This window comes from Pimephales promelas, chromosome 10, assembly GCF_988280905.1.
Source record: "Pimephales promelas chromosome 10, fPimPro1.hap1.1, whole genome shotgun sequence".
NCBI classification, from domain to species: Eukaryota; Metazoa; Chordata; class Actinopteri; order Cypriniformes; family Leuciscidae; genus Pimephales; species Pimephales promelas.
The window spans coordinates 1,772,827-1,792,801 of NC_142778.1; the positions used below are offsets into that span (position 1 = coordinate 1,772,827).

The following is a 19,975-nucleotide window of genomic DNA, read 5'->3' on the forward strand; positions in this document are numbered from 1 at the left end:
CAGTTCTGACTCTCTGCCTATTCATTTAGATAGGAGCCTGGTCTTGTTAGTCCGAAATAGCTGCCCGGAGGCGTTGCCAAGATGGCGGCCGAGTGGCAGGACTTGCCTAAAAGGACTTTGGCGACACCCAACACATTCGCCTGATTCTATAATCCGCTCATGTGCGAAATTCTCCTCAGGTGAGCTTCCCGCCAACCCTGAGTTCCTCCAGCACTGTTTACGTCAACGCCAGTGTGCATTGCCTGCCCGTTGGCTAGGTGCCTCCCCTGAGCGACCCCCACATGGTGTATTTCCACTGTAAGCCTCTCTAATCATGTTTTGCCCGTGGCAATCCACCTTGCCACCCCTGGGGTTGAAATATTCCACCTGCTGTTTATAATGCCGAGTCTCTCCGACCAATTTTGTAATCGGTTAGTATTACAGCATTCCGTGCAGAACTCAAAGGATCCGATACATTTTCTTTTTTATATGATGTTTTTTCAAAAGGGAAATTTCTCACAGTTGCTGCTTTACTTTTCATAATTACAACTTTATTATATGTCACAATCAGAATTTAATTAGACTGTATTTTACGGTGTCCTTTTTATATTTTAGAGGCATAAACAGATGGTTAATGTGCAAGTTGGTAAATTGACATCATAAAAAATGCTGAAATGATTTCCTCTTTTATGAAATGCTGCAAATTATATTGTGATGTGTAGTAAAGTATGATTGTAAATGAATTCTGTGACCAATGAAATATAGTGCAATACGCCTTTACTTGACCATTACACATGCACTTGTTAGTAGAACTATATTTGTTTTTTCTTCTTGACTACTTCTGTACAGCATCTGTTAGTGTGTAACGGTGCACAAGTTGGGGAAATCAGGTTGGAATTTATAAAGCCTTAAAGATCAGCAAAGATTACACTATCTTTTCTTTTTCTCTTGTCAGTGAGTGAATTTGAAACTGAGAGACAGCTGCAAAACTAAAACAGTGAAACACGTTTTTTCTTTTCTTTTCTGAGCAGCCAGGTGTCATTTCTTTGTCGTGCCTTTTCTTGCACACTTTTATAAATTAAAGCAAAACTTTTTTTTTTTTTACTAAAATATATCCACATTGTTTCCCTGGTTGATTAATCATGTTACCTTAAGACAACTGGTTTGTGTTAGACGTTTTCTGAAATATTATTTTTAAATAGGCAAAGTAAGCTTTAAAAAAGCTACGTAAATATATAAACTCACTCAATAAACAATTCAGTATTCAGTTTTGCAGACAGTGCCAATTTTGGATTCCTCTTTTTTTATCTCCATAATTAATTTATTGATGAATTCACTTTCATTGTCTTTATTCATTCGTGGATTGTTTGGCAATCCTAACAAAACTGTTCAGGGTAACATGCCTAACAGGACATGCTTTACATAACAGGTAACTGCTTATGTAGCCAACATCAGCCTTCACCACAATAGCGGTTTCTGTAGTATTATTACACCGTGAAGCCAGTTATGAACAGGCAGATTTCTGCAGAATAATATCTATTACCACCATTAAACTAGTATGCTTACATTGATTTAAACTTTACTTAGTAAATCCATATTTATTTATTATTAAAATAACTTCTATAACCCACAGTAAACTAGCCTTGAATTCAAAACTCCTGAGAGCATGTTTATTTCATGTACAATTTATGAAAGAAATCTGCAATTGACCCTGAAATGTATGAAGCTAGTTTCTTTTGTAAAAACCTGCATTAAGCATGAAGGTCTGACCTCAAGAAAGACTCTTTATGCACCTGTTAGTGGCAACAAGAAAGAGCACATTACTAGTATAGAAGCAACACACACACACACATGGTTTGTGGTTACCATGACAGGAAATAGGCAGCCAAAGTGCAGTCATAGCATCCGGACAACACCCTTTGCTAAAACTTTGCAAATAAAGACATTGACATTAAAAAAATAAAATACAATTGCACTGTACATTAGACAATACAAAACCCAACAAAAACTCCTAGAAATGTACAAAAGACAGCTGGGCGATTACAGTTGAGATCATTCATATTGTGCAATGATGAGGCTGCACAACACGTGTCCATTGGTTTATTATTACGTGTGTGCAAATTGGCTCTCTGAGCTTCTGTCCGTGGCCGTTCCTCTTATCTGACCAGGTGGAAGGTGAGCCAGTACATGAACACGGGCTGTGCTGCAGCGATGGCCATGGTCAGGTACATCCGCAGCTGGTTTTTGGCTCCTCGCACTAACCGTCCCTCCGCGGCGGCCTCAGACAGGATCTTTAGCCGGAGCGTTCGGATCTGTCAGCGACACAGAAGAGCAGGAGGCGTTTCAGAGGTCACAGGTCAGATTTCCCACACCTTAGTTCACTTTAAATTCAAGGACTTAAAGTGGGGACACATATGTAGTGTTCAACATGTTAATGTGTTTTGATCAGGCTAATAAAATGTTTTTTGAACTTTTTTTGTATTTCCAATTTGCTAAAAACATCCAATAATGCAAATTTTATTTTTTGACAGTTTCGCCTGAACTAAAACCATTGTAGTTGTTTTGTCATGGCAACATACAACACTACCTCACATAGGAAACACTTAAAGGGATAGTTCACTTTGAAATACATTTTTGGTCGATTTGTGTGAGAAAACGAACAGTATTTATATCGTTTTTACCTCTTGTGACCACAGCCATGTACAAGTGATATGAGAGCGCGGGCGCTTTTGTGGCTAAGAGGTAAAAACAATATAAATACTGTTCGTTTTCTCACACAAACCGCTCGTTTCGTGTCTTAGGCCATCAATGTGCACTGACATTTACGAGTCATTAAATCATGTTTAATTTGGACTTCTCTGTGCATGCTCTTTGAGGTGGTGACCATAGACCTCCATTATATGACTGACAGACAAGAACGGTTTGACCTAAAAATATCAAAATTGAAAATACTGCGGAAACAAAGTGAAATTAATTTCAAAGTGAACTATCCCTTTAATGTGTAAATGTGCGTAACTAATGTAAATCAAGCAAGCTAGCATGCATAGGCCACAAAGTGTTGGCAAAATAATACATTAGGGGATTGGAGGGAATAATATGGATTTTTTTCTTGCACTAAATAATTCAAGCACTTTCAAGGACCTGTATTTATGCATGTTTTTTTTTTCTTTTTTCTTTTTTTTTACTTTACAAAGCCTTGAAAAAAAATTTCAGCATCACAAACTTTTAAGGATTTCAAGGACCCGGGAACCTTGGTAACTGAAATCTGCTGCATAGTTTAGACATTCAAGCATCACTTCATTCAATACATGTCTATGTGCCGTATGAGTGAATTCACACATCAGCAACATCTGTAGCTGATGTGTGAATTCACTCATATATATATATATATATATATATATATATAGGTTACAATGGATGGAAAGAAATATTATATACATACTACCGGTCAACGGTTTAAGGTTAGTAAGATGTTTTAATGCATGCAATGTTTTAACTGTACTAACTGTACATGTAAATGCATTTGACAGAGGTCTCTTCTGCTCACATAGACTGCATTTATTTGTCAAAAAAGAAAAGTTGATAAAAAGTGAAAAATGATTCAACTTAAACCAGCTGTTTTCTGTGCAAATTTACAGTAAAATGTAATTTATTCCTGTGAGCAAATCTGAAAGTCACATGATCCTACAGATATCACTCTAATATGATGATTTGATGCTCAAGAAAAATTTCTGATTATTATTATAAATTTTAGGGGGGAAAAAGGATTCTTTTAAAATAGATTTTTTTAAATTACAAATGTCTTCCTTGCTGTAAAAGTATTCATTTAGTGTAAAAAATCCAGTTGCAGGCAACATGTGAATGTGTTTTGTTCAGGCTAATAAAAATGTCAGGATTTTTTTTTTACATTTCTAGTTTGCTAAAAATATCCAGATGTTTTTTTCTGAACAAAAACCAAGAACCAGAAACACGACGGCTGGCCGTTTGAACTTCAGCAAAATGATGAATATAAGGCTATACTATAACATACAGCACCATATGAATCCATCTCTCGATACACACCGTAAAGACAAAGATAGACACGCAGCACCACAGCAGTGAGAGGTAATATCCCATCCGGCCAAACACAAGTCCTGCCACCACTCCCACGATCATCCTGAGGAAACACCAAACACACACCACAGGAATTTACACAGCTTTGGACAAAACCTATTCCTTTTCCACTGATGATAAAGTTGTCAATTAATGAGTTTTGGAGTAAACTAGATTAGTAATACTAGTTATATAAGGTATGAGGACAATACTGGGAAACGATACACGCAAATTAATTTCATTTCACTTTATTTTTCAGTTTCACTTCAATATATTTTTTAAAAAGATATACAGCTAATTGTGCAGAAAATATTACTCAATAGCACAACCTAGAGTCCAAAACACCAGATGATGATATTGTGTTAAATCTAGGGTAAACACAAGAACCAATGTCCTCACCCAACATATTTGTATCCAGAAAAGGCCACCAGGTCGATGGTGGTGAGGTCAGTGTTAACGGTTACCAGATAAAGACTGAGGAGCACAGCCAGAACCTCGATGATGAGCCACACCAGGGCCGAGCTGGCCTGAATGCCCAAAATCTCTGGAGAAAACCTGAAATCAAGAGCAGAGAAGCAAAATCAGGTCAAGAGTCATGACTTAAAACAGAGAGCATTGAGCAACAAGAGGTCACAAGCAGTCAGGACAATTACAGGAAGTCTCCTCTCCCCTCTGAAAGTCCTGCATCATTAAAACACAGTTCCTCTCGTGATAATACATCTGATAAATGAAGCTTCAGGTCCATTCTGGGACCATTCGGACAGGAAATGATACATATTTAAAGCCTCCATGAAATAAAAAACTGATAATTCTTGTTTTTTTAAGGAATTTTGCAGTGTTCAATATAAATTATTTATCCACACACATTGCAACTGGGTTTCTGCAGGGTTTAGTCAGTCAAATTTAAGACCTTTTTATGACCATTATGATTTAAATTTATGGCCTACACAAATTATGATTTTTTTTTTTAATTGACTTTCATTAAAAGTAATGTTTCGTTATTTAAATGTTCCATTTTCTTAAGAGAAACAAACGGAAGGCTCCCATTTCCTATCAATAACACAGGAACAACACTTCAGTCAAAATCGATATAGATCACAATAAAAAAAGCTTAAAGTCAGATTTTTGCTCTTAACTAAAAGTTGTAGAAGCTAGAGCGTTAATTGTGGTTTAAACTAGTCTTTATTGTCAGAACATATCATGACAAACACTGGCAAAAGAGAGGTAGAAATCTGAGGTAGAACATTCAAACATTAGTCATTTTTCCTTAACAAAATGAATATCTTTATTAGAAAATGTATTTCTTTATTTCTTCTGCATGTGCTTATGGAGGATACTGTTTCAAGTCTTTTCAAGTCTGGTGTTTTCTGACTTTGATGGCATGTATATAGCCTAAATACATTGAATACTGTCTCGAACGCCCCCTGGTGGCCGGTCCTAGTATAGCTCAGAAACCCCGCCTCCCCGTGTTATTCAACGGGACGTGAGACGAATTAAACAATTAAATTACACTTCACATATCTTTTTTCCAAAGATAGTTTCTGGATGTTTTTTAAACGGCCGAGGTCGTGGCGAGCTGGAATCTGCTTACATCACGCTTACCACCGCAGTAGCCACCGTTCAACCTGAAGAGGGCAGCACTAAGACGTTTTTACACCATATATTGTAGAATTAAAACACTTTATACCCAAACGTCAAAAAAGTTTCTCAAATCAATGATCAGCACTAATAAAGCCCCATTCTTACAGATCAGTAACTAAAAAAAGTTGGTTTAGTTACCCTTTAAGGGCTCAAGGGTAAATGTTTAATTTGTCTTCTAATGACCTTGGCGTAAGCATTGCATTCCCACACAGTTGAACTCTCGCAGTATCTGCAATAGATAAACCAAACTGGCTCTTACCGGTTCTGTGTGCCCAGAGCCAATCCAGCAACCAGGACATACGTAATGAAACCCATCACTGCGGAGCCAGAGACAAACAAACACATACAGATGAATAATTCAGTGAACATTTCCATGACTGTACACGTTCCCATCAACATATAATAAGACCCTTTGAATTTTTAAATAGCAAATCATTTAGTAAAGTTCATGAATTGAAAGATATTATTATTATTATTATAATAGAATATGGCTTGGAGTCATACCGGGAATGTACAGATCTGGGGCGTTGATATCAAACCGTGGAGCAACTGGTGTATCCTGCTGATAGCTCACCTCCCAGTTCTACAGAGAGAGGACAGGACACACGCATGAAAACCAAACAATAATTCTGTCATCATATTCAGTCCAAGTTACCAGTAACTGTCAATCTCAAAAAATGACAAGAAAGGCAACTTCATACATTTTATATATATATATATATATATACATATATATATATATATATATATATATATATATATATATATATATATATATATATACAGTATATATATATATATATATACACATTATATATATATATATATATATATATATATATATATATATATATATATATATATATACACACACTACTGGTCAAAAGTTTTAGATTGGTAAGATTTTTTATGTTTTTAAAAGAAGTCTCTTCTGCTCACCAAGGCTGCAATTATTTGATAAAAAAAAAAATAAATAAATAAAACAAATAAAAATAAACAGTAATATTGTGAAATATTATTCCAATTTAAAACAGCGGTTTTCTACTTGAATATATAGAATTTATTCCTGTGATCAAAGCTGAATTTACAGCATCATTACTCCAGTCTTCAGTGTCACATGATCCTATAGAAATTATTATAATATGATGCTCAAGAAACATTTATGATTATTATCCATGTTGAAAACTGTTTTTTGATTAATAGAAAGTTCAAAAGAACAGAATGGATCTGAAATGGAAAGCTTTTGTAATATTAATCACTACCATTCAAAAGTTTGGGGTCAGTAAGAATTTATTTTTTATTTTTGGGGGAAAGAAATTAGAAAATACTTTTATCCATCAAGGATGAGTTAAATTGATCAAAAGTTACAGTAAAGACATTTATAATGTTAGAAAAGATTATATTTTAAATAAACGCTGTTCTTTAGATCTTTCAATTCATCATAGAATTTTTGGGGGGAAAATGGTACACGACTGTTTTCAACATTGAAAATAATAATTTATGTTTTTTGAGCATAAAATCAGCATATTAGAATGATTTCTGAAGGATAATGTGACACTGAAAACTGAAAATTCAGCTTTCAAATTACATTTTAAAATATATTAAAATAGAAAACAGTCATTTTAAATTGTCATAATATTTCACAATGTTACTGTTTGTCTTTTTTTTTTTCCATCAAATAAAGCAGCCTTGGTGAGCAGAAGAGACTTCAATTAAAAACATAAAAAATCTTACTGATCTAAAACTTTTGACCGGTAGTGTATATACCGGTGTAGTGTATATATTATATATGATGGCACCCACTGACTTCAATAGTATTTTTCATTTCCTACTATGGAAGTCAATGGCTTCCAGTCAACTGTTTGGTTACCAACATCATTTTAAAATATCTTCTTACGTGTTCTTCAACAGAAGAAATATACAGGTTTGGAACAACTTGAGGCTGAGTAAGTATTGACAATTTACATTTTTGGGTGAACTATCCCTTTAAGAAAAACCCCCCACTATCTAGAGCCCTATTCAGGCAGTAATTGTTTCTCATGTTGACGTCTGTAAAAATGAATTTGCATGACACCTCAGTGATAAAACTCATGCATACCGTACGGATGGCGATTTGGAGGAGCGAGTTTTGTGATCCTACGAACCCAGGATTGTTCCAAGCACATGACATTTTATTAACAGCAGACAGTCCGCTGTAACAAAATGTCATGTGCTTGGAATAATACGGATAAATTCATATTTAAATGTCCTATTTATTGTGTGATTATTAAAATCTCCTCTTTAAAAATTGGAAGCTAGACATGCTTGAAATTAGGAAAATAATTGGAAATTAGAAAAAAAATAATTTATTGCAGCTTCTTATTTATATTAGGTAAACAAAGCTGTTTGGTTTATTTTTTAATGTAATTGTATAGGCCCTAATACAATTTAAAAGTGTATTGCTGTAACGCCTCATTTCAAATGTTGACGTGCTTTTTTTCATTGGTGGAGAGATGATGAAATATTGTTCTCATAAATACTTCCCAGCATTTCAGTAATAAAAGGGTACATCTTTCAAATGCTTACGTGAAGCGCAACAGTTATGGTGTTATGGAGTGGTCAAAATGGATTTAACCTTGGATTTTGAATTGATTCCTATGTAAACTCAGAAATGTGGATTCAGACGGCAATCTCACAACCTTGGTGTTTGACAAAAAAACAGTACGTAATTCGGCCGAGGATTTATACGTGGGTGGTGGAAGAAAAACACTGACATTCTAGATTCGGACGGCAATAAAATCACTGACTAGCCCCTGTAAATGTTCAAAATCCCTCACGTCCCTATTAGAAACAGGTCTGTTAATGTGGTGGTGGTCTTACTTCATGCATGTAGGGAAAAACCAGCAGTCCAAGCTTCTTGCCAACATAAACCGTGTCCACTGCAAAATAGTACTTTAACTTAGAGATGGGGACGAATCGATCCAGCTGTGGACCAAAAAGAGAAGCATGTTACTACAATAAAATAGCAGTTCATCAAAATGCATGATTCTGATCCCACAACAAGATGGGCCTTGTTTCAACACAGTAATGAACATCACATGCTCTTCTACACCACAATAAACACACATCCTAGCCCATTAATGATCGAATGCACATCACACAGCTCATGATCATTTATACTCGTCTGACAGCTATCACATACGTTCTTGTCCATCATCTCTTTGCCGTGTGTGGCGAGACTGCTGCCGTAGGCCATGGCGAGGTTAGACATGGGGTCCGACAGAAAGGCCTGTCCTGGATACGCATCAGGCCCTTTCCCCACATCGCCGTCACCGTGTTTGTTTACCACCGAACTAGTGTCGTCAAATAACGGACTGGGGTCCCCTGAGGGGCCTCGCATCCTGATCTTCGGCTCTACAACACAAGAATCACATCAAAGTCAGCTGACATAAACAAATGACTGTACATGTCCATAGCACACAGTCCCAAGTAGTCAGGTAGACTGGTTTATCCACTAACCTAAAGGGTCAATTCAAATCATCTGACATGTAGAATGCAGATTTTTGATGTATTTAATGTGTGTAAACAAGGTACAGAGAGAAAACAGCAAGAATAGAGGTTCTAGTAAATTTAAAGAAGGAACATGCCTAAATATGCTATTGCTGTGAATACACATTTATTTAACAACCGAAAAAAGCACACAACAGATAGGCTAATATTCAAATAATAATGAAATGAGTGTCTTATATAGTATTTCATAACTCACAAATCACAAATAATCACGTACGTAACTTACGCTGTCTGGACCCACTCTGGTTTAAAAAGTCCATTTCAAATATGCGGTATCTTTACTTAAATAGATAGGTAACAAAAGACAAATATAAACATTTATCAACACATTTAGACGTCTAATCGAGAAGCTGCCGGTATCGAAACTATAATTAGCATCGCAAAAATAGCAGGAGAAATCAAATCGCAGCAGACATCACTTCCGGGTCAAGTATCCGGATAAGCTCAGGATTGGACTGTAGTGCGATGACGTAGTAATTATCTCAGTTTGTAATGAGTCTTTTTATTTATATCTGGCTTTAGTTATATTGCTTCGCGTTAATTATGTTTATATATTCGTTTTTTATAAATAATTATTTATAAATAAAATATTTAGAATAATTGTGTGGAGGCTCAGCATGCCAAACAAATATAACAACACGGCGTTTTTACGTGTGTATACTAGAACATATAATAATTTGAAGATAATAATTTCGAGGACAGAAGGCTGACGTACAAAAGTATGCTTGCACCAGCAATCATCACTATTTCCTGGGAGATTGACACAAAAATAACTCGTGTGATTGGTCTAGTTCAGCCTTTCTCAAAGTGGGTGCCGCGGCACACTGGGGTGCCCCCTAGCTGTGTCAGGGGTGCCGCCAAAAAATTACGTAGGCTAAAAAAAAAAAACCCAGAAAAAAACCCAGCTGACATTTCATATATAAATATATTTGAATTTACATTCTTCTTTTTAAACATATGAACATATTAATAAAATTGTAAATTCATTTTAGATAAACATATAAAATTAATCATAAAAAAATCCGTCTCACAAGACCGAAGCAAGACACACACAACTTGACGCAAGTGACGCAATCCATAGCAACGCGTTATAGCAACACCTCAGACTGACAGAAACGTAAAAATAAACGTGAATTTAGGCCACTTTAGTTACAGCATTATGGATCGTTTTTTGAAAAGAAAATCCCCACAAGAGCCAGGGATTTTTATTTTATTTTATCTGCATCCTGCACTTCATTTGAGTTCTCCTGGTCTGGATTTGTTATTGGGTTCTTGTATTGGGCGGTCCACCTCTTACGGTTTTATGGCATTTGTGTCTCTGATTAATTATTTTGTGAATTACTTTGCAAACCTGTGTTTTTAAAGGTGCTATAAAGTTTTTATTATTATTGTTATTTACAGTTCATATTATGCTCTGTTCATTACTGTTCTGTCTAACTAAACAAGACATTTGCATTTAAATTTGGGTTATGCAGTGTTTTTAAATTATATTTTACACTGGGGTGCCTTGAGATTTTATGCACTTTTGAAAGGTGCCCTGACTGAAAAAAGTTTGAGAAAGGCTGGTCTAGTTGACCAGCGCTGTGAAAAGTAACAAATATCACGTGATTAATGTACATGCACTACGAGTGATTTGGGGGAAAATGAAAAATCACGCTATTTTTGAGGAGGAGGAGAGACGTCTGAATCTGATCGATGTGTGCTTCAGTGTTGATTTAATAGGGTTTTTTTTTTTAGTTTGCAGGTTAAGTTAGGAAAAAATCTTATCCACCACACCAATATCCAAAGAGCGATCTTCACCAGGATTATGTATGCAAACAATTGCATTTATTTTTTTAATTACATTTATTTATTGCATTTATATTTATTTATTGCATAAATTGCATTTGGACCATCCAGCTACGTCATCGTGCTACTGGCTGCAGCGAGCCTACTTTTACTTGAGTAAAATTTAGCAAGGGGTATCTGTACTTTTACTCAAGTAATAAAGCCCACCTCTGTTCTCTGCCCACCTCTGCTTTTAGTGCAATGTCGAGTTGATCAATACGCCAATTCATGTTGCATTTTCGTTGGGTTGTCAGTAGATGTAGGACGTAACACCAAACGCACTTTCTGATACTGTCAGAAAAGGATCTCAGGTTTGAGACAACGACCGTCTTTGAAACATTCTCTCACTGTACTGCGTTTAGGAGCCACGACCACAGAATCCTCCACGACTGCTCATCTTTCGTCTAGGACAGCACAACATCTTACCGTTAAAAAAATGGCTTTCAAGAGCAACTCATCCCCCCCCCCTTCCCCCGTCAACAATCCAGTCAACTGAACCCAATAGAAAATGAAAGTAAAAACTGTTGAGCTGAACTGTTATCTCAGAGACGAGGAGAGCGGAATCTACTTAACGTGCTGATAACGGTAGGCTAAAATATAGATATATTCTTCATTTATTTTCTTGATATTTCCCTTGTGGCCCATAGTAGCCTAGAAACATGAGAAGAGAAGTAGTTGTGTTCAACAAGTTGTTTTTCAAAAGACAATTGAAATGATGAAACTGGGTATGATCACTTTTCTGAAAAACAAAGGAGGCCTAGCCTATTTGTAATTATAGTTCAAATAGGCTAAGTAAATTATTGGCCTATTTAGGTATGATGAGGATATAGCCTGGAGTAAAGTTTTTATTTATTTATTTCGCTTGTCTTTGATAAATAGTTGAGACAACATATAACATGAAACTGTTAGTTCTCATGCCGGGAGTTTGTGGTGAAATCAACGCGTTTCAGCAAGTTATATCTGAAGAGCTTAACGGATTATAAAATGTGCTTTTTGACGAATGCTAATCAGTTCTGTCGCAATGTTTTCATGAGGTAGGCTAAACTTATTTTTTATTGTCTGGCATTTTCCCATTTTCTTGTAGTCCAATGGTATTACAAGACTGAACAAAATGTTTAGTACATCATTTGACATTGTAAAAGATAAATAATTATAGCTACACTGTAAGAATCTTCGGTAACAGCCCGGAAAGTACTGTGTAATTAAGAGGAATTTACAGTGTAACTTTCTGTAATTTTAGTGTAGCTATAAAGTACTTACATGTAAGTATAAGGGAACAATATGTAAAGTTTGGGGAATAAAGGGGTGACAACCAGGAGAAATATATATATATATATATATATTTACTCTAAGTATTATAGAACTAAGGGGTACTTATTCTACTATTATGATACAACAATCTTACAATTGGGAGCAATTTAGCGAGAACATTCACTGCGTACCTTTTTGTAACAATTATGTATCAATACATAGGGGCATTAGTTTGGCTGTAATGAACAGCCACTTTCAAAATATTAAAACCAACTTGAAAAAGAATCGTGATAAAAAATCGTGATAAAATCTTTTTTCCTAAAAAAATCGTGATATGATATTTTTTCCATATCGCCCACCCCTAGGGTATAGGGTGTGATTATGAACACAGTCTGTGAGTGTCGACTTTGAGAGCTGTTAATTCACAGTATATTCATGTAGGCTACTTTTGTTTTCTACGGTATATTACTGTTTTAATGGAAAATGGTATGATAGTGTCAGAATTTGGCCTGTTGCCAGTATTTTACTGTAAAAAAAAAAACCTGGTAAGGTCTAACAGTGTAGGCTTTTTAAAAAATGACAGGGTACATCTATGCATTTATAAAAAAAAATATATATATATAAAATGAAAAAGTTTATAGCAAAAGCGCAGATGTTTAAGTTTGGGCTACCATGTTTCAAGGGAAGAAAAGCTAATACTATTTTTTTTTTAAATATACTGGGAAATATATCTGGTTTCATGTGGTTACAGGGTAAGTGGTGCTTGTATAATAAATAAAGGTTTCTGAGTCAGTGATATAAGATTGTGTTTGCATTTTTATTGTACCCAGTAACTACATAGAACAAGAGGGTAACAACAAGCACCACTACATGAAACAAGAGTATCTTTCCCCAAAATTTAAGCAAATGTTGCAATAGTTTTTGTTTTCAGTGCACTTTTGTTAAAAATATTATAAATGCATAGATATGTGCACTGTAATTTTTAAAAAGCCTATACAGTACTGGTTCACCATTATTTCAAAAAGGTATGTTCTTGCTAAATTGCTCCCAAATGTAAATTGTTATATCATTAATAATAGAATAAGTACCCCTTAGTTCTATACGCCTTATTCACGGCAGCGCCATCTTTGATTTTTAATGAGAATGAAAGCGAGGCTGTGAGGGATAGACATCTCTTCAATGGGCTGTACTGTGTTTTTGGATTGTTCTGCTCATGAAACACTGGAAAAATATCTTTCCAAGAAATTTCAGTTGACAAAAAACTCCTGACAATGTAAGTTGAGGAAAATTTTAGGAGCTTTATTCAGCTTTTTACAGCGGATGCCAGTGGAAACACTGTAAGTCTATCCCTCACAGCCTCACTTTCATACCTGTCATGGCGCTGCTCTGAATAAGGTCTATAATACTTACAGTATAAATCAGGTTTTTTTTAATTCTCCTGGTTGTTACCCCTTTATTCCCCAAACTTAAAATATTCTTCCCTTCCACTTATATTGTAAGTACTGTTAGATTTTGGTGTTGCCGAGCAGTGGTTTGGGTGGCTCGCACAATGTAAATGAATCTGATGACTGAAAATACAATCTATCAGTACGTTATTAATAGGTACACTATAATTACCGAAGGTTACGCTGTAAAATCGCTTTAATTACTCTTACTCTAAAGCACATTAAGGGCCCCAAAACTGCCCGAATAATCGTTAGAAAGAAAAAAAAATCCCAAGGAAAACAATAAAACAATTCGCCCTTTCAGGGCTTGGGCCCTAAATAGGTCATTAAAGACTATAAATGTATTTACTATTTATTTAAATAGTTTTATTCATGTATTGGCTACATTGAATAGACAACGCATTCTCATCTTAAGGCGTCAGTTCTGGTCTAGGGTTGGGGTTAGACCACTAGGAGGTGTCTTCTGGCCCATGTATATATATCTCCTCATTTGACGCTAAAGGGTGCCATGAGCGTTGGATGTCTCTGCTTTGGCAAAAAAGGTCTGACTGATTCTGGCTCATACTGATACTGCAGTTTCGACAGCAATATTTACATTGGACCGGATCACATGCACGTTTCGCCCGTAAAGGTAATGGCCCTTAAGTATCCGGACAATGTGAGCTACAGTTTAGCCAAAAGGTGAAATTTATGAAAAATAAGATTTTAAAAAAGAAAAACCACGAATACATGTTATATTGCACCCCATAAACACAATCGTTCAAAGAAAAAAAGCAGTAAACCACCCCTTTAATAATTACACCCATTATAATTATATTAACACCCAATTTCAACACTTACCCTCCCAGTTCAATCCTATCCTATGCAAAGCATGCAAATGCACTGCTCAGTTTTAGTTTGTGTTTTAGCTAAAGTCCCAACATTTATGGAAGTGTATTGAACACAATAAAATGAAATTGTGACTAAATAAGCCAAAATTGTGTTGTTTCAGCTTATTTTAAAACAGTAAAACAACACAAAAATGTGTTTCTTTGAGTCTGACTTCTTGGGTTGTGGTTATTTTGTGCAAGATTTCACATCCCAGCAACAAGTGCATTTGTCCATTAAAGCCAAAAGCTTTTTTAGAGACAACCATAAATGTGTTTTTTCTTTTTCTTTTCTCTAGGGAAACGCGATGGAATATGACTAACTGAAGAGTGAATCAAAAGCAATCGATTTAAAATGACGAATAGACCGGTGATCTGTGTTTTGGTCATTTTTATTTCTGCAGCATGCTTTTTACATTTATACATACTGCCATCCGATGAGATCTACTTCAAAATCAAACAAATCTTACAGATCATCAAACAAATCTTCAAACAAATCTTACAGATCATCAAACAAATCTTACAGATCTTCAAACCCACACGGATCTTCCCCAAACCCACACAGATCTTCCCCAAACCCACACAGATCCACCCCAAACCCACACAGATCCACCCCAAACCCACACAGATCCACCCCAAACCCACACAGATCCACCCCAAACCCACACAGATCCACCCCAAACCCACACAGATCCACCCCAAACCCACACAGATCCACCCCAAACCCACACAGATCCACCCCAAACCCACACAGATCCACCCAAAACCCACACATATCTACCCCAAACCCACTCCGAAAGCATGTGGCGTTCAAGTGGAGGACGATCCTGGGATTAAAGTCGGGAGCCTTCACACATATGTGATCGGCTCTTATATGGATCATCGTTTCAACACGAAACAGATAAAGATGATTGCTATCGTTCTCCGTGATGAGAAGGTGACGTACAGGTGTGTGATGTGCTGCGAAGGGAGGAACGTGACTTCACCAGCCGAATACACAATTCACTACTTCCACTTTGATTTTGAGTACGGCACTGCCACTATCACATGCCAGATCCATAGCTCGTGTTCGACACCGACGCATGTTGCGTTAACAGCCAGTGAGATCTCGGACAGCATAACATCCTTCCAACCCATTAGAAACAGAGACGTTCCAACAGTCTTCCCGTATTCGTTTACAGTCTGCATCTCTACCATGTATGACTACGAGAATGTGCTGGGATTAGTCCAGGCGATGGAGATGTTCAGACTGCTTGGTGCTCAAAGGGTGGTGATATATAAAACCAACTGTGATTCAGACATACAGAAGGTTCTGGACTACTATGTGAAAAGTGGTTTTGTGGAGATCATCCCATGGACGATTAAAAAGCACATCAATGTGTCTAATGGCTGGAGGAAGAGTGACTCACCAGGTCAGCTGCATTATTATGGGCAAATTCCTGCACTTAATGACTGTGTTTATCGTTACATGTACCAAAGTCACTATCTGGCTCTACATGACATGGATGAGTTCATTCTGCCTCTCAAGGTGAAGAGCTGGACAGATCTGTTGCGTGAGCTTGAGAACACGTATGGCACTAATGTGGGCTTTGAGTTTGAGAATAATATATTCCCTTGTACCGCAAAACCTGATTATGGACAAACCAAGTGGAAAAATGTACGGGGTATGAATATTTTAAACTGTATAGAGCGAGAAGTTCCCATTAGTTTAGACAATTTCAAGATTATAGTAAATCCTCGGCTAGTTCTGAGGGTTAATGTACATGGCATTGAGGAAACTGTGAAACATCAACGCTACTACACAGTAAGAGTGCAGAACTCCATCGCTCGCATGTATCACATCAAATCATACTCAACAAACACAAAACTTGTAAGAGATGATCATCTGAATGACTATGCCGGAGATCTTGTGCCTGCTGTTTCTAAAGTTCTACAGGACTGTGGATTCATTAATGAATGAATTGTTGCGAAGAACTGTTTCATGTCAGTAAAAAAAAATACAAATAAATAGATGAATAAACTATTTTTTTAAAAACAAAACAAGTGAACCAATCCCTGAATGAACATAAGGTCGACATGAGGTCAATTTTCTTTTCAAGCTCCTATAAACGCAATTGAAAATAAATTGGCCTTTACACATTCCTACAAGTTACACAATACTATGATACAGAATTCAAAAGAGGGATGAATGGCTATTTCTCTCAGATAAACAACTTAACTTTTTTACAGTATAGCATTTGACAGCTTATGACAGCAACAGATTCCATTTTGAAACTATAACTAAAGCAAAACAGTGAACATAAATATGCATAGGATGTGTATTATGAAAAGTGTGGGACTATTTTAACGATGTCTTTTTATAAGTCTTTTTATAACGATGTCTTTTTAAAGTGTTGGTAATTACTCTCTCTGTTCTCAAGATGTTGTTTTGTTTTCTGTCCCACATGTCAGTACTGTGTTGGGTAAAAAGGCCTTTGTTTATTCTGCTCCCTCTACATGGATTTTACTGCAGAACAACTTAAAACTTAGTAAATTGATTCCTTTAAGTGTTTTTAAGTTGAGAATGAGAAGTTTTGAGTTGGACTCCCTCACATGTCAATGTTTTCGTTGAGATTTCATAAGTGCATAATCGGCTTTTATATGTGTGTCTTTGTACGTATGCAATGATGTGATGTAATTTTGCTGTAAAGAGATTTTTAATCTCAATGGGTTTTACCTGGTTAAATAAAGGATAAATAAAAAAAAAATAAAAGAACTTTTCGGGGCTGGCAAGCTTCAATACATTAGAAGCCTATGGAGGAGTGATCCAGCTCTCAGATTTAATCAAAAATATCTTAATTCGTGTTCCGAAGATGAACGAAGGTCTTACGGGGTTGAACATGAGTGCGAGTAATTACTGACAGAATTTTCATTTTTGTGTGAACTATCTTTTATACTTCTCTTTTTTTATCTTGGCAGTGAGTAGATTTGAAACTGAGATACAGCTGTTCAACTAAAACAGTGAAACACATTTCTATATATGGATAGAAACTGATACGGCTTTCTGAGCAGAGAGGTGTCATTTTTAACTAAAAGATATAGTTAAATATATCTTAAATATAGACCATTTCACAAGATGTAAACAACACTGGTCCAGAAGCACTTCCTGTTTCAGTTTTTTAACACTACATAAAAGGTGGGATAAAATACAACCAACAGAACATTTAAAACTGAATCAAAAAGTTAAACAAACATCTTTAAGGTGTTTTCTTTACATGTGAAATAAAGAAAACAGTTACAAACTGAAACAGGAAGTGCTTCTGGACCAGTGTTGTTTACATCTTGTGAAATGGTCTATATTCTTGCCCCGTTTGATTAATCATAAGGCAAAGTAGGCTTTATAAAAAGCTAGGTAAATATTAACTCAATAAACATTGGATAAAGTCAGGTTAAACATTCTTCTTCTGTTTTGGTGACAGTGGGGTTCTTTGGATACCTCTTTTTTCTAATCTCCACAATTCATTTATTCAATTATCCTTTAATTTTGTATCCATTGTCAGTGCAGTTCACTGCAGCAGACCATGAGCGGGCTAGCTAGCAGCTCATAGGTTCGCTCAGGGAGAACTGCTACAGCCTATGAGGGAACTCGGTTGAACTCGTGGCCAATGAGAAGCAGACACGCTCTCATTGCGTCAAAGCCCGCCAAACGGCGTGGCCCGAGTCTATAAATAGGCGAGTTTCCCGCTGTTTTCATTGAATGAAGCGAGAACACTAGTAGCGCAAGCACGGCCGGGAACGCAATACTCGTTCCCTCATCTAGAGAGAACCGAGGTTACGTTAGGCAACTGATTCGTTCTCTTACGAGAGGTTCTCTCGTATTGCGAGAGCTAGCTTACGCTACGGGAACACCTGGTCAACTCCACAATGAGTCCCGGGGGAGCGATCCCGGGGGACCCTTATAAGTGGGAAAATAATGTGCGTGAAAAAAAAGGGCCAGGTGAATGTGTAGTACATAAGCACATGAGGGAAGAACAAGCGGCACGCCGGTTGCATGAGTGTGACTCCCAATAGTGCAGCTCAACATAGGAGCTGAAACATACTAGGCTGCTAGTAGCTTTGCCTGCAGGGCTGGTACTTCCAGATTGTAAAATCTGACAAAGGTGGAAGTCCATCCCGCTGCCACGCATATGTCTTGAATGGAAATGCCGCTGGACCATGCCCACGATGAGGCCATGCCTCTTGTGGAATGAGCCCTGATGCCCAGAGGGCATGGCAGGTCTTTTGATGCATAAGCAGAAGCAATAGCGTCCACAATCTATCTAGATAGTGTCAGTGCCAGACGCTTGGTGCGCCCACCGAATGAAACAAACAAAAAAACTGCTCAGAGCGTTTGAATGTGGCAGCGCGTGTAGTGTACAATCTCAGAGCCCGAACCGGAAAAAGGAGATTGGCGTCACATTCGCTATCGGATGCGGGTAGAGGCCTGAACGGGGTACCAATCGCTTTGGAGACATAGCCATATCTAGGTTTAAGGATGACTATGGAGTCATTGAGACATGCTGCGCTAGAAGAGAGCGCGTGAAGCTCTCCCACGCGTTTTACTGATGACGGGGCAGTCAGAAAAAAAGTTTTTTAACAAGAGGTATTTTAGGTTTACAAAATGTATTGAATCTAGATGCACTCCCAACTCTGACCTCCTTTAAACGTCTCAACAATTGCTGCTTGTTTTTCTTAACTCGTCTTTATCCATGTTGTTTGTGATGTGTAAACTGTGGTATTTTATTCTGTGATTTTTGTGTATGAAACTTCTTGTGCTGCCGTCTTGACCAGGTCTCTCTGGAAGAAGAGATAGTAATATCTCAATGAGACTTTCCTGGTTAAAATAAAGGAAATAAATAAATAAATAGGTCCAAAGACTGTAACGGTTCGAATGGGGGGGGGGCTTTCATAGCTTCGAGAACTATTGAAAGATCCCAATTGGGAACCGAAGGGGTGCGCGGGGGTTCATCCTTCTAGCTCCCCTGAGGAAGCGGATGACTAGCTCATCTTTGCCCAGAGACTGAGTGCGTCGGGGTTCAGCGAACGCCGCGACAGCTGCCACGTAAACCTTGAGAGTGGATGGGGACCTGCCCTTATCCAGCATCTCCTGAAGGAAGACAAGCAAGGACGACACGTCGCACCGCTGAGGGTTCTAGGTTTTTGTCGGTGCACCATTTAGAGAACACAGACCATTTTGACACACAGAGCTTCCTTGTAGAAGCCGCTCTGGCGTTCATGATCGCGTTTAACACTCCCTCTGGCAAAGCAACGGATAGTTGTTGATCACCCATGCATGAAGCGCCCAGC

The 19,975-nt window shown here is 37.1% G+C and overlaps 2 protein-coding genes across 3 annotated transcripts; one reads left to right on the forward strand and one right to left on the reverse strand.

Annotated features, from left to right (window-relative positions):
* Window positions 1-1,622: 1,622 nt before the first annotated feature.
* yif1b (Yip1 interacting factor homolog B (S. cerevisiae)) lies at window positions 1,623-9,701 on the reverse strand. 2 transcript variants are annotated; one of them, XM_039647421.2, is made up of 8 exons: window positions 9,488-9,701; window positions 8,894-9,105; window positions 8,572-8,676; window positions 6,217-6,295; window positions 5,972-6,029; window positions 4,471-4,626; window positions 4,042-4,135; window positions 1,623-2,291 (listed from the first exon to the last, which is right to left on the reverse strand). In XM_039647421.2, exons 1-8 carry the CDS (start codon window positions 9,519-9,521, stop codon window positions 2,136-2,138), a joined length of 894 nt encoding a protein of 297 aa, XP_039503355.2. In that variant the 5' UTR covers window positions 9,522-9,701; the 3' UTR covers window positions 1,623-2,135. The 2 variants fall into 2 exon arrangements, with proteins under 2 accessions (XP_039503355.2, XP_039503353.2); XM_039647419.2 differs by having other exon boundaries at window positions 9,479-9,667.
* Window positions 9,702-11,587: 1,886 nt separating this feature from the next.
* Window positions 11,588-16,755, forward strand: LOC120459928 (uncharacterized). The gene is made up of 2 exons (XM_039647417.2): window positions 11,588-11,673; window positions 14,950-16,755. The coding sequence occupies exon 2, from the start codon at window positions 15,006-15,008 to the stop codon at window positions 16,608-16,610; it is 1,605 nt and encodes a 534-aa protein (XP_039503351.2). The 5' UTR covers window positions 11,588-11,673; window positions 14,950-15,005; the 3' UTR covers window positions 16,611-16,755.
* The last annotated feature ends 3,220 nt before the right edge of the window (window positions 16,756-19,975 follow it).